The sequence below is a fragment of the Mastomys coucha genome, unplaced genomic scaffold, assembly GCF_008632895.1.
Source record: "Mastomys coucha isolate ucsf_1 unplaced genomic scaffold, UCSF_Mcou_1 pScaffold1, whole genome shotgun sequence".
Lineage (NCBI taxonomy): Eukaryota > Metazoa > Chordata > Mammalia > Rodentia > Muridae > Mastomys > Mastomys coucha.
The window spans coordinates 27,234,757-27,247,814 of record NW_022196891.1 but is presented as its reverse complement, the minus strand read 5'-3'; the positions used below and the strand labels follow the sequence as shown (position 1 = coordinate 27,247,814).

The 13,058-nt window shown below is 48.6% G+C and overlaps 1 protein-coding gene across 5 annotated transcripts; it reads right to left on the bottom strand.

The window, feature by feature from the left end:
* Positions 1 to 464: 464 nt before the first annotated feature.
* Fcamr (Fc fragment of IgA and IgM receptor) lies at positions 465 to 12,566 on the bottom strand. Of its 5 annotated transcripts, XM_031381579.1 has the most exons (10): positions 12,357 to 12,566; positions 12,139 to 12,273; positions 10,373 to 10,493; positions 9,782 to 9,839; positions 8,453 to 8,593; positions 4,750 to 5,088; positions 3,091 to 3,862; positions 2,342 to 2,460; positions 1,609 to 1,776; positions 465 to 1,519 (listed from the first exon to the last, which is right to left on the bottom strand). In XM_031381579.1, the coding sequence occupies exons 2-9, from the start codon at positions 12,165 to 12,167 to the stop codon at positions 1,619 to 1,621; spliced, it is 1,737 nt and encodes a 578-aa protein (XP_031237439.1). In that variant the 5' UTR covers positions 12,168 to 12,273; positions 12,357 to 12,566; the 3' UTR covers positions 465 to 1,519; positions 1,609 to 1,618. The 5 variants fall into 5 exon arrangements, with proteins under 5 accessions (XP_031237439.1, XP_031237432.1, XP_031237450.1 ...); XM_031381572.1 differs by having other exon boundaries at positions 465 to 1,776; XM_031381600.1 differs by lacking the exon at positions 465 to 1,519 and having other exon boundaries at positions 1,598 to 1,771.
* Between the last annotated feature and the right edge of the window lie 492 nt (positions 12,567 to 13,058).

The window sequence follows — 13,058 nt, the reverse complement described above, 5'->3', positions numbered from 1 at the left end:
TCTCTCTCTCTCTCTCTCTCTCTCTCTCATTTCACTAGCTTTGTTACCTGAGGGATTTGCAACAAGTGACTACTTCCGCCAGGCTTCAGATTCCCTCTAATACAGTGCTTTTCAACCTCCCTAATGCTGTGATTCTTAAATACAGTCCCTCATGTTGGGGTGACCCCCCAATCATAAAATTATTTTTGTTGCCACTTCATAATTGTAATTTTGCTACTGTTATGAATCATAATGTAAATGTCTGATATGCAGGATAGCCGATGTATGATCCTTGGTAAAGGCTCATTTGACACTCCACCCAAAGGGGTCACGACCCATGGATTGAGAACCACTGTTCTAGATCAAGCATCCAAAGGTTTGTGTTTCCCCCGGCTAGACGCATTCAATCTGCCTACTTATTTATGACAGGTTTCCCATCAGGGCTGAGACTTTCTTTGTCCAGTATCTGGGGTCATAGGTGTGAATAGGTATTTCTGAAGGACTTTAATGCCACTGACAGCTTAGAAGGCAAGACGGAGCCTTTGAGTAACATCAGTGTGACAGTTCTTAAATTGGCGTTGCGACTTTTCTTCCCCCACAGCTTGTGTTTTTCAATGCCTGCACTGCCCAAGTACAGAATACAGAGCACCTGCTAGCATATCTGGCAAAGAAAATATCAGATGTGATTCCTGAAAAGATAGTAGTGTCAACAGTGAGCAGAAGTTCCCCAACAGATATGGTTTGGTTATAAGACAGAATCCACATAAAATTCCTCTAATTTGTCCCATCTTTCTCAAACTATCCCCAGCCTTGTCCACAACCTTTGACACTAAAGATTCATAAACAGTGGAACAAGAGGAGATTGATAATGAAAAGAACCCCCTTCTTCCATCATTTAGGGAAACCCCAGAAAATCTTGACCCGGCCAAAAAACCTACAGTGTAATGAGGACAGAGTCAAATAGGGAGATATGATATAAAAAGTAGATGCTCTTTCCTCCTATCTCACACAGAAACCACCCACTGACATAAGCATCTAGTGAACCCCCAAACAAAATGAATGGAGTCCCTTGGGTGTTCAGACCTATTGCCAGGAGAATCCTCAGTGCCCACTAAGACCATGCCAAACAGTCATGGGTGTTTAACTTGCTGAAGTCCCACTGAAGATGTAGTGAAATAGATAAAATACACTTAGTGTTCTTAAGGAGCTATGGTTATGCTTGCTCAGGCAAGCTTGGTATACAAGAACACTGTTAAATATGAGCAGCAGGCTTAGAACTAACAGGCAGAGAGAAGAAAGGGTGCCCAGAGGCAGCAGTGATCCACACTGCGAGTCTTCATATCTCACCCCAGCAACCCCTCTCTGAAAGAAAAGCTTGCAAGGGGCAGCGGGCTAGGCAGATAGAGAATAGGCAGACCACGAGTGCTTTCCTGAAGCCTTCTTCGAGTCCCTGTCATCTTCAGCTTTGGAGAATGCCTGGTCCTCTGAGGCCCAAGCTGGTAGGCTCCTGTGTCTCCAGGTGGAGGCTGGACTCAGTTCGCTTCATGTGGGTGGAGGGAAACAAGAAGGGCATGAAGAAGCCACGGAGCTATTTGGGTTTGGTTCTCCCTCCATGGTGACTTGGTTTACCTTCCCATCCTCAAGGTCCTGGGTCGTTTTCCAGGACAGTCTCCAGGCTGGCTTGGGTAGGAAGAAGGTCACTCTGCTGTAAGTGCTTTCCCTCATCGGGGAGCTTATCCTGTAGGAGATGTGTCATCTGAATCAGAGTGATCCTTGGTACCTTTTCTGTCTTCTGAGCTGCATAGAGACACACAGAAGGCTATGAGAATTTCCCAAGACACAAGTCTAGTAACTGGGCCCTGGGAGCAATAATGATTGGTCTAGATGATTTGATCCCTGGCCCCGAGAACCACAACCTCTCTTAATGGCTTCCAGAAGTCCTCAATCTCTTTGCACCAAGACAGCACTGCATGGAGCATTCCCATCAAGAGTCTGCATCCGTGAGACGTTACTATGAGAACAGTGCAGGCCAAGAAGAAGGATGCAGATGCAGCCCTGGGCCCCAGGGCTCTATGAGCTCTCCTGTGCTCTGCTGCCAGGGTTGGCTCCATACCTATGATGAGTAATTCTAGTCATCCTCCAAAGATTCCCTTAAGCCAAGGGGTGCCACTGAGGCAAAAGTGTAAACCCCACAGCCAAGCATAGTTAGATGGTTCAGAGGAGAATTCAGCTTTTCAACATCCAAAAGTGGGGCCACTCCATCTAACCTGACCCACTCGAGCTAACCCGACCCAGCCCTGAGGCTATCAGGTAGAAAAAAACATTTCTTTCCCTAGACTTGGGTTACTTAAGGTCAACTCACGGGTCCTCTCTCTGCCAAGTCTCCTTTTCAGTAGGACCAGAGCAGCAATTAGAAGCAGGGCCAGCACAGTGGAGACTGGAGTCAGGATCTGGGAGTTGCTTTCTCCTTCGGTCAAAGCGCTGCAGGAGGAATTGGGGGAGGAAGAGAAGAGCAGAGGACCATGCAGGTCAGAACTAGATGGAGTATTGAGACTGATAGCTCACCTCTTTCATTTCACAGGTGGACAAGCTGGGTTCCAGGCTCACTGGCCACCCTTGTCCCTGTAACTGATTCCCAGCAGAACTGCTCTCTTCAGCTCCTAAAACCCCAGTTCTTCACTTCACTCCACCCTCCTGTGCATGGGCCACAATATGCCTTATTGAGAGGGAGAGGATGAGCAAGAACCAGGATGCTGGCCTAGGCAATTGTCTCTGTGACATCTTTTCCTTGTGCCTTCAGCAACTTATGTCCCCTTTCAGGAGTTTTACTCCCCACATGAAGCAGAGAGTCCCAAGTGTTCCAGCCTAAAAGTTACTTCATCGTATTATTTAGATTTTTTTTTTTTTTTTTTGCTTGCAAACCACTGGAAAGCATCCAGATAACATTATCACAGGGCTCTGAGGTGTGACAGAAGGTAGCTGGTGCTTATGCGTTCTATCCCACCCTTTACTGATTGGGAAGATACAAAGGGAAAGAGGTTAGCAGAAGGAAGAGCTGGCCAGGAAACAGGGCAGACCTGGGGCCCCAAATCAGAAGGACACAAGGCTCACCTCTTCATGGATGGCGCCTTCCCAGAAACCCCCATAGGGCCTGCTCCTGAAAGCTGGCTTGGTGTTGAGGGGCTACTTTCTTCTGTAGTGTTTTCTAGGCTCCCATCGATGCCTCTTCCTTCCTTCTTCAAATCAATGTATGTCACTTCCATACACGTAGCATTCAAGGTCTGTGTACTTGGAGCTGGCGACGACTCCTCCAGGGAATATAGGATTTGTTGCTTAGACACCTCTGTTTTATCTTGGAGAGTTTCCCGGGTCACCTGGTCTGAGATCGGGGCCGATGGCCTTGGGGTTCCTGGGGTCTTCCTGGGTACATCTGGAGACGTGCTGATGTCTGTTTCATCTCGTGGCCCATCAGTCTCTGGGGTTGTGCCTAGCCTCCTGCTCTCCCTCGTGGTAGCACTGGATGTTACGGAGTTCCTGGTCCTCCACATCCAAATGCCCTGTGTTGTACTGAACATGCTTCTTGATTTTGGAGATGGGCCCTCTGGAGTGGGAACTGCTGCCTTGATGGAGCCCTCCTCTTTGCCTCTGCCTGTCCCTGGATCCTTTGTCCTGGCTGCTCTTAAGGATTGTCTTCCACTGGTGGAAGGTGTAGTTTTGCTTGTACCTGGGGTTGGAGCTGTTCCGTCCCATTCTGAGCCTTGGCCTTCTAAGGTCTGGGTGATTCCTGAAGTCCATCGGTTGTCTGCTGAGGATGCTGTTCCAGGAGATGCTGTGATGGGCTCACTAGAAGCTGGAGCTGCTGCATACGTGGTGTTGGACGGACCTGCGTGGACACACACAGAGAAAGGTCGAGCAGGAAGGCTGTCTGGGTTACTTCCTGGATTCAGCAAAGGGTTATTTGATCAAAGCGTGTGTTAAGGAGGATGCACCACACTAAGAGATGTGATCTTCTGCCGAAATGTCAGATAAAATTAGAAGGGGGACATCCCAGCCCACTTCTGTTCTTCTGCAAATATTCACATCTTTTAATTCCTGTTTTCTTCCCTCAGGCTTGCATATTCCCCATTCATCTACTATGCATGCTACCATTCAGCAAAGGATTAAAGAAACCTGGGACTGCATCAGACCGCGGCATTCAAAGGGATGTCTATGCTCACCAGAAAGATGGATTCTGACTAGGTATTCCGCAGAGCAGCCTTTATTGAAGCACACCCTGACCTTACACCTCCACCCATGAGTCTGGATCCAGCCTCTAGAAGAGAACGAGCCTTGGAGGTGTCAGGTGTGTGACTCAGCAAGGGACGACTATAGAAAAATCTAGCCCCAGACCTTCTGTCCTCCCGTGTGGTGCTATGTCTTCTCTGCATGACTGAACATCAAGTTGTCTGGAATCAGAGACATACTGTCTAGGCCACAGCATCTTTGGAACTTAGCTCAAACATTCATTCTGCAACATTCCGGGTAGAAAGGGCCAGGCAGGAGACCCTGTGTGTATTCTGTTGGGCACTTTCCCCGGCTATCTGCCTTCTTGAGGATGACTTCTATCTAAACCAAAAGTTTTCTTCCTGGAGTCTTTTTCCTATTCACTCTTCCCCTTCATTGCCTAAGGCTTAAAACTATCCTGGGCTCACGAGTCTTCTTTTGTATTCATTTCTTTTGAACGTCGGCTTTACAAAATATTGTCCCTTTTAGCCATCCGTCAGCCCATACCTGCAGACACAGTCAGATTCATGCTGAAGAACAGCACGTCGTTTCGGTCTCCTATGCCACAGCGGTACAGTCCCATGTCATCCAGGGACAGTTGGAGCAGCCTCACCACGAACAAACCACTCTGTGGAACGTCAGTGAGAGCCACACGCCCTCGGAAGTCGGGGTGAGTGTAGTGGTTGGTGGACACGACGGTGTGGCAGATCCACAAGGGAGGCCCCAGGCGACACCAGTATTTTCTTTGATGTCTGTTGACTGAGGACGGGGCGTAATGGCAATGGATGGCGACAGCTCCCCCAGTGTCCCCGGTCACCAGCCGAGGGCCTCTCAACTCATTTGTCCCTGCAGGCAGAGAAAACTGTCAAAGGAGAGGGAGCAGGGAGCACAGTCGCTGTTGGGGAGTTAGTTGCCAACTCTGTTCGTCAGAAAGCTCGGCTGCGAAGGTGGCCTGTGGAACAAGAGTATGGCCACTGAGGGAGCAGGCCTTGCCCAAAGGTATGGGCAGGAGCTGAATTCAAGGTCTCAGCACAAAGACTCTTACCCAGGATTTAGCTAACACGTATGTGTTAGGTGTCCCCCTGCAAGTCTGTCTAGAATCCGCATTCATTTCACTAAGCTCTATCTATATGCTTGTAAGAAAGGAAGAGGCCACTCCAGACAGAGGGCGCGCGCTGCTCTTTGTGGCAGGTAAAAGAGAAGTGCTACTTAATGTGGACATCTCTGTGTGCATTTTCCAGACCAATGGCTGACATTTCCCCAGGCTAGCTCTTCTCTATAGACCAGAACACTGAACATGCATGACCACAGTTGGCACGAGAGCACAGGAGAGAGAGAAGTATGGTGACTATGCCTGCTTTGGCAAAATTAGCTGAGCCAGAGTCCATATAAGCCAGCTCGAGGAAGATGCTAATTTGATAAGGTGTGAGCGGAAACGGGGTTTATTATTTCACTGACTTTCCGCACTATCTCTATAGACCTCTCTGCTCCTTAATGAGACACTGGACACACTCTTGTGTATAGTAGATAGATTTCATTGTCTTTCTTGGCATACAGAATCTAGTCTAGCCTAACATTATCCATTCAGCCTGATGTGGTAACAGACTGAAGCTTGTGTCTCATCTAGCTGAAGCCTTTTCCTTTGTTCCCGCTAGCCTCAGGCACTGTCATGAAGATGGACAGGTTGGTCTCTCGCTTTGCTTCCTTCTGCACCTCAGAGCTAAAACTTGGGCATCTTCCAGATCTGGCTAAGAGAAGGGGATGAAGGTGGCGTAGACACTAGTAAGCCGGCCATACTCCTGCAAACAACCTTTCACTCATGCTTCTGTAAGCAAACCTAATTAAGGTAACTGGGACACATACACACATACACACACACACACACACACACATACACACACACACACACACACACAAACACACGCACGCATGCACACACATACGCACGCATGCACACACATACACATATGAACCCACACATACACACACATACACACACATATATACACATGCACACACACACATACACACACACGCATGCACACGCACACACACATACACACATATACACACACATGTACGCACACATACACATGCACGCACACACGTATACACACATACACACACACATGCACACACACATACACACATGAACCTACACATACACACACATACATGCACATATACACACATGCACACACATACATATGCACGCACACACATACACACACGGATGCACATACACACACATACACACACATGCACACACACATACATACACACACATGCGTGCACACACACACACATGCGCGCACACACACGAGAATTGAAGGCAACTATTTAGAAAAAGGAAGAGAATCAGCTAGAATGGAAGGGAGCAAGAGGGAATAATGGGGTGAATATGGTCTAAATACATCACATACATCTATGAAATATCATGATAAATCCCATTGTCATATATGAATTTATTATATTAATACAAATACAGCTAAAAAGTGGACGAAGAAAACATAGACAAACCAACAACAGCAACAAAAGAGTTTTAAGACAGCAACAGCAGAGCATAAAGACACCCACTTCTTCGTGAAGATGAATTTGTAAGTGGCTTGTGTCTTACCTGGGACCTAAGATCTAATTACAGGAGAGTAGTAACCATAAATGCTTTGGTTGTATCAATACCAACGAAGGCTTAATTAAACAACATACCACAAACCACATGATAAAGGTTACTGGTATTACAGTTTATCATTAACAGGCAAGAATATTAATCATGACTGAAATTATTAAAACTTTATTATTAAATTGTTCACATCCTAGATTCTAGGAATTCTTGTGTCCTAGAGTCAACACATTTAAAAGGGTCACTGTGCCACCTTTAATCAGGAAGATGCAGCCCTATAGCTTTGCTGACTGAGAATCTTTGACTGACTCTTGAAATACACATACTTTTTTATTAATACTGGAATTAAGAACAAATACTGTGGGAGCCTGAAAGGCAGCCTGGTTTTTGGTTGAGCTAAAGCTAGTGACTTTAAAGGGCTAGAAGATGCTTTGCCCCACTCTTGGGGAACCAGGCTCCTGGTTGTGGCCATCAGTCACATAAGGGCAAAGTTTCAAACCCTCTCCAGGTAGAGGATGTGACCTAAGGTCACATAGACCCAAGACAGATCTCCATTTTAATAAGGCAGGTTAAAGGCCTGGGGACTTAGCCAATGAACTCTCCTGCCCAGACACTCCTCCCTGCAAAAGGTATTTAACCTCAGGCCCTCCCTGAGAAGTGGGATATAGTTTTACTCAACCACTTTCCACCATGACAATAAATGCCTTAAAACCATTGACTGCCTCTTTTCATCGGGATCCACCGTGGGGAGCAATGGAGAAGGCTTTTGCCTAAAGAGCCGCCATCTAATCTCCTGTGGAAGGCCTCTCTGAGCTAGCTTCCAGTAACCGCTGTAACCAAGCCAAGCCAAGCCAAACCCAAGCCAGCTGCCTGCTGACAAGCCAAGGACTCTCCCAGCGAAATCCAGCTAGCCGGAGCTCCCCCTCTTTTCCCTCTCTGCCCTGGGCTAGATCCAGCCCGAGGGCCCCCACTCTGTTCTCAGCTCTTCTGTGGCTCCCAGCAGCACCTGGGTGCCAAAGAGCCTGAGAACCAGACAGCTCCCAGCCTCCTTGCAGGCTCAGGGGACCCCATGAGCCACGGGGACCCTAGACAGCACTTCCCCACCCCTGGACCCATGCAGGGGCGAGGATGGCCGGAGGTAACCCTGGTCAAACTTCCCAGCATCCTGCCTCTCCCAGCTGCCACGCTCTGTGGCAGAGTGGATGGGGAACCTCACTAACCCTACCCAATACCTCAAGTACTCCTATGGTGAGCTACTACCTGTAGCTCTTGGCTTCCATAATCATTTAAGGAATTAAATTATACACTAGTCAACTGTGAGAATTAAAGAATGGGGTGGTATTTAGGATTAACTAACCTGGGGACCCCGTTGCTAAGCTTCTGCCTCTTGCTGGATGGAGGGGGAGAGGGCAGGGTCTCACTCATCTCCATCATTGTCCAACCATAGTGTCGTATGTTGCTCTGACTTCCACTGGGGGCTGAGGTTGGGGTGGGAGTGAGGCCTGCAGTTGGGGCAGGTCTTACACTGGGCTAGGACTTGGTTTGACAAAGGTGATCTGTGGCCAGATGTAGGGAGAAGAGAGGCTGTACCTGAAAGGGAGTTCTTCCAGCAGCAAAGGGCTGTAGGGTCTGTGTGTGCTTCCACAGAGTAGAGATGGGTCCAGAACTGGGGAGAGTCAGCCTTGAGCCATCTGGAATGGGACCTTCTGTGCGGAGGGGTCATGGACGAACCTGGGTGAAGGGAGAAGTAGAGGTATCAGGTGCCACCAAAAGCCTACAAATCCGTTCTTAGGAAAGAAGTGTGATGGCAGCTCTAATCCCCGTCCTAACACTCCATGGAGTAAGAGAGGAATCCTCACCAGCTCCTGCTGATTCCAAATCTGTTGGGTGTTAAGTGGCAGTATGGGGAACCAGAGACATCTTAACGTTTACAGAGCCTATGGGCATGCAGGGACACAGGGACAGGTCTGCGAGTGGGGATTACAGAACAGACTGACCTTAGAAGAGTCAAGTTTAGACTACTCCGAGACATAAAGCGGTCTGTTTTTTGTATGTGACCAGAAAGGCCTGTGCCTTCCTGAGGTACAATAAGACTAGAGGGCTCTCCATCACACGTCACAGAGCAGTGATTGCTGCTACCCTCTGACTTGTCGATGAGCCAGACATGATTAATCTATTTTTAGTATTATCCTAATAATGATCTGTAGATTAACTCCCTGGACTAGAGTCTAACTGATAGACACTCCACACACACAGTAACCTTCAGTGGCTCCCTGTTACCATCACAGTAAAATCAAGGCATCACTGCATGGGAAAAGGATCATTTACCCTCTTGCCTGGTCTATACCTGGCCTGCCTCAGCACGCCAGGCTGCAAGTATTGGCAGGACTGGATTCTGTTGTTAATGTAATTGTCCTTAGCTCCTGGCACATACTAAGCCCTTCATAAATACACAGTAATTAAGTGACCAGTTATAGTTTTTAATCATATAACTCCTTTGTTTACTCACTTCTTTATGTGGAGGATAGGGTCTCCAGTTTTATATTGTCAGTGCTGGGTCTGGCACTTAAGTGTTTGTAAAAGGAGTGGACTTGAAGCCTGTAACATTTGTGTTCGGTATTCCTTGGAACCTTTTAACATGTCTTAAACAGCTAATTTTCAATCATCCAGTTAAATGGCAGAGAGCAGGGGTGGAGGCAGGGACCTAGGTGGTGTGTGTGTTCGACTATTCCAGATATCATTAAACTAGGCATTCGCAGCCTCCCCCAAACTCTCATGACCTTCATTTCCCGGAGCCCAGATCCACAGTGCATTGGCGTTGGGTCCCAGGAGAGAAGGCAATAGATCTGCCTGGTTGGCTCTGAGCTCCCACTGTCAGGTCTGCCACAGTCTCTGAAGCCTGGCTGTGTGTGGACTCACCATGGAGCAGGCAGAGTATGAGAAGAAGTATTTTCCACTTTGTTCTCAGGCTGGGGACCTGCAGCCAAAGACAAAGAGGCCAGGGGGAGGCCTGTGAGAAGCTAGAGAGACAGGGGAGTTCAGGGCTGGGCACTCCTGCTGGGCAAACTCAGTTGGATCCAGTAGCTGGGCAGCTCTGCTTGAAAGGCAGGGCCAGGGAGCTGCCTGTCCTGGCAAGTGAGGCGCTGCCCTAGAGGTCCCAGGAAGATTACGGTTTTCCTGACTCATGAGATTTCTGTGTTGAAGAGACAAATCCCTCTGTGAGAGTCCAGCCCTAGCACTCTCTCCCCAGGGGAGCTCTAAACTGGTGGGAGGCAAACGTTGTTGCCTGGAAGGGGCGGTCTCTCTGGGATCTGCCCTTCTCTGGGGGAATACAGCAGTTCTCAGTATGGGACAGACACTGTGTGGGGGGTACAGCATTCCTGGGATGCAGGATATCATCCTTCTGGCTCTTCTCCTTCCTCCTTGCAGAGGGGAATTCTTTCTTTTGGGGGCGGGGGGAGGTTTCTGTTTCACTGCTCGTGTGCAACTGAGTTAAAACTAAACCGTCACCCTGTTGGCTGTAGAGTGTCCTTCCAGTTTCTGGGCCATCGTCTCTAGAAAATCCTCTCCGACCTTCCCCATCTCCATTCGACCCTCTGTTCTGCATTCTCCCGCTGGCCTTGGGAGCTCACTGAAAGCAAAGCCCCGTGTCACACACATCCTTCTCTGCTTGTTATGCTCTGAAAGCAGATCCAGGGCAGAGTGTGAGCCCTGTGGGCAGCTACTGGGAACAGGAGCCCGGTGCTTCTGGCAAGGGAACCCCAAAAGGGTCACTTCTCGGTGATTAAAAAGACTGAGATTGTATCTTACACATATCTTCTATGTTCTCGGAGGATTTCCTTGGGTGTTTAGCTGCAGTTCTCCGGATCTACAGGTGCCACGGTCTTTTCTCTTAACGTGAATGCGTGTTTTACCAGTCTTAAGAATGGTTAGTGCTCTGACTTTAAGTCAGTGGTTTTGGCAAGGAAACTTCTTCACTCCCAACTGTACTATTAGAAAGCCACTGCCAGCAGTACAAGATTGAATCAAGGAAGGAGAAGAGGGGGTGGGGGAGGGGAGGGAGAACAAGAAGGAGAAATGCAAGAGTTAAAGGAAAACGGGAGATAAAAGGAGAAGAGAAGAGAGAGGAAAGAGGAAAAAACTCTGGGGCAGGGCTCCTAGCCACTTGTCACCAGGCTTAGCCCTGCTCAGCCACGTCTATAGAGCCTTTGGCTGCCCTACTGTCTAGGGGCCAAGACAAACTGTGACTTAGTTTGACAAGGCCCAGGTTTCTTACATCTCCCAGCTCTCTCCCCACCACAATTTACCGTGTCCCCTCCCTTGGGGACTGTCAAGGGCACTCCGGCCCTTCCCTTCCTTACCTAGTCCTCTCTAGGCTCTCCCAGGGTGTGGCTTCACCTTAATCCCCAGTTTGATTAATATTTATGAAATCCAGGTTCCCTGCGTGGCTGGCATTTTGACACCCCAGGCTACTGTTACCAAAGTGCCAAGTCCTACTACAGTTCACATAAAGGCCAACATCACTAGGCCATCTGGTACTTTCTGAAGGCCAGTGGTGCTTCAGGAGCAAAGCTGTCTCCATGGAGCAATGAGGACGCCCAGTATATGTGAAAATAACATGTCTCTAGCTACTTATCAGTCCCGGTTTGGGGCTGGAAGGATAGCATTTAAAGGAATGTCTCTAGTCACCCTCCCGGCTAATGAACTTCAGGAATCTTTTCTGCAGGAGTCTGGGAGTCCCAGATCTTTGTTACCTCAAGTACACATAGAGTTTAGCAGTTTGTGCCTTCCGAGTCCTGCTGGGAAGCACACAGCCACCTCATTTTCCATCACAGGCTGGTGTGTGACTTCCCTGCTCACCCTTAGCACCTATGAATCTTCTTTTTACCTTCATCCCTATTCCTGGGATGGTCTGACATGCGCAGAGGGAAGGGCACAGCATCACCAGGCTTGGTGTTGCTGGAGGCTGCTAAATTGACCCCAATGCTGATTCCCCCTATACTTCAAAATAAGAGCCTCTCCTGGATGGCTCTGTGTTCCGCATCTACTGTATGCTGGCTGTCTTGCCCAGGTCTCAGACTCAGAATACTTGGTCGCAGTGGAGAAGAGAGTACAGAAAAGAAATGGTGGGGCCTGAACTCCTGAGTCTTTTCTGGCGTCTGGTGGGAGTCTACCTGCTTAGAGGAGAACCCCAGAGCACAAGTTCCAGTTGCTGCGGCTGCAACCGACTCCAGTGTTAGAGCAAGACCCAGAGCTCCAGGAGAAAGCCACGTTACCTTTTGTTCTCTGGGCATGGCTGGGGCATCTTGGTCCATGTTAGTCCTGAGCATGATCACCTTGGACCTTTTCTTTTATCTGGTGTTTTTTTTGGGGGGGGGCGGTCTTCTGGAGGCTTCCTCTCAATCTGGAGGCTGAGAAGGCAGGGCGAGGAGTTGACGGCTGTGGGAACTAGAGCCGGAAAACTGTTGCCGAAGGGGAAGCCATGTTAACTTACCTTTCTGCAAGTTATATCAGGGTCCCTTCTCTCTAGCTTTACAGATGAACGAAAGTCAGTTCTGGTCTCTTGTCCTTGCTGCCACTTGTTTTTTTCAGAACCTTTTCTGAGGCTAGTAACAACACCGTCAGGTCAGGGAAGCACATTGACCCCCACCTTCTCCTCTTCTTATACCCTGTGCGAGGTCCCAGACGTTTAGGGTACCCCATCTCAGCAGCTTTCTTTGGAGCCTCCAAAACCAGTGATGTAACCACCTGAGCAGGAGAGAAGGGGATTTCAGGGTTCAGGAGAGGAAATCCCCCCTAAAGCTGGCCATCAGCTGCCCCGTGGCTGACCCGAACACTTCAGCTTCTGAGGAAAAGGCGCTTGAGTGGTTCGGTTCAGTGACTTTAGTTTAAATTCATGGTCTGGTGTTTACCAATTTCCTGTGTCCTGCACAAAGAACAATAGGACTAATGAGACTGGTCTTCACAGAAAAGAGACCTGGACAAATGTGGCCGAAGCAGATGATTCACTTAAAAAGCACCTCAGTATTTCCCCTGGGAAAAACAGCCTACAGAGGCCCTTTTCTTTGCAAAAGATACAATGTTTGTTCCTACAACTAACTCTTGGCCTGAACACACAGAACAAAAGGGGCTCAAAAGAGGAAAGGGTGCTGTAGGCTGTGGTTGACGACCATTTCCAGGACCCCTCATAGAAAAT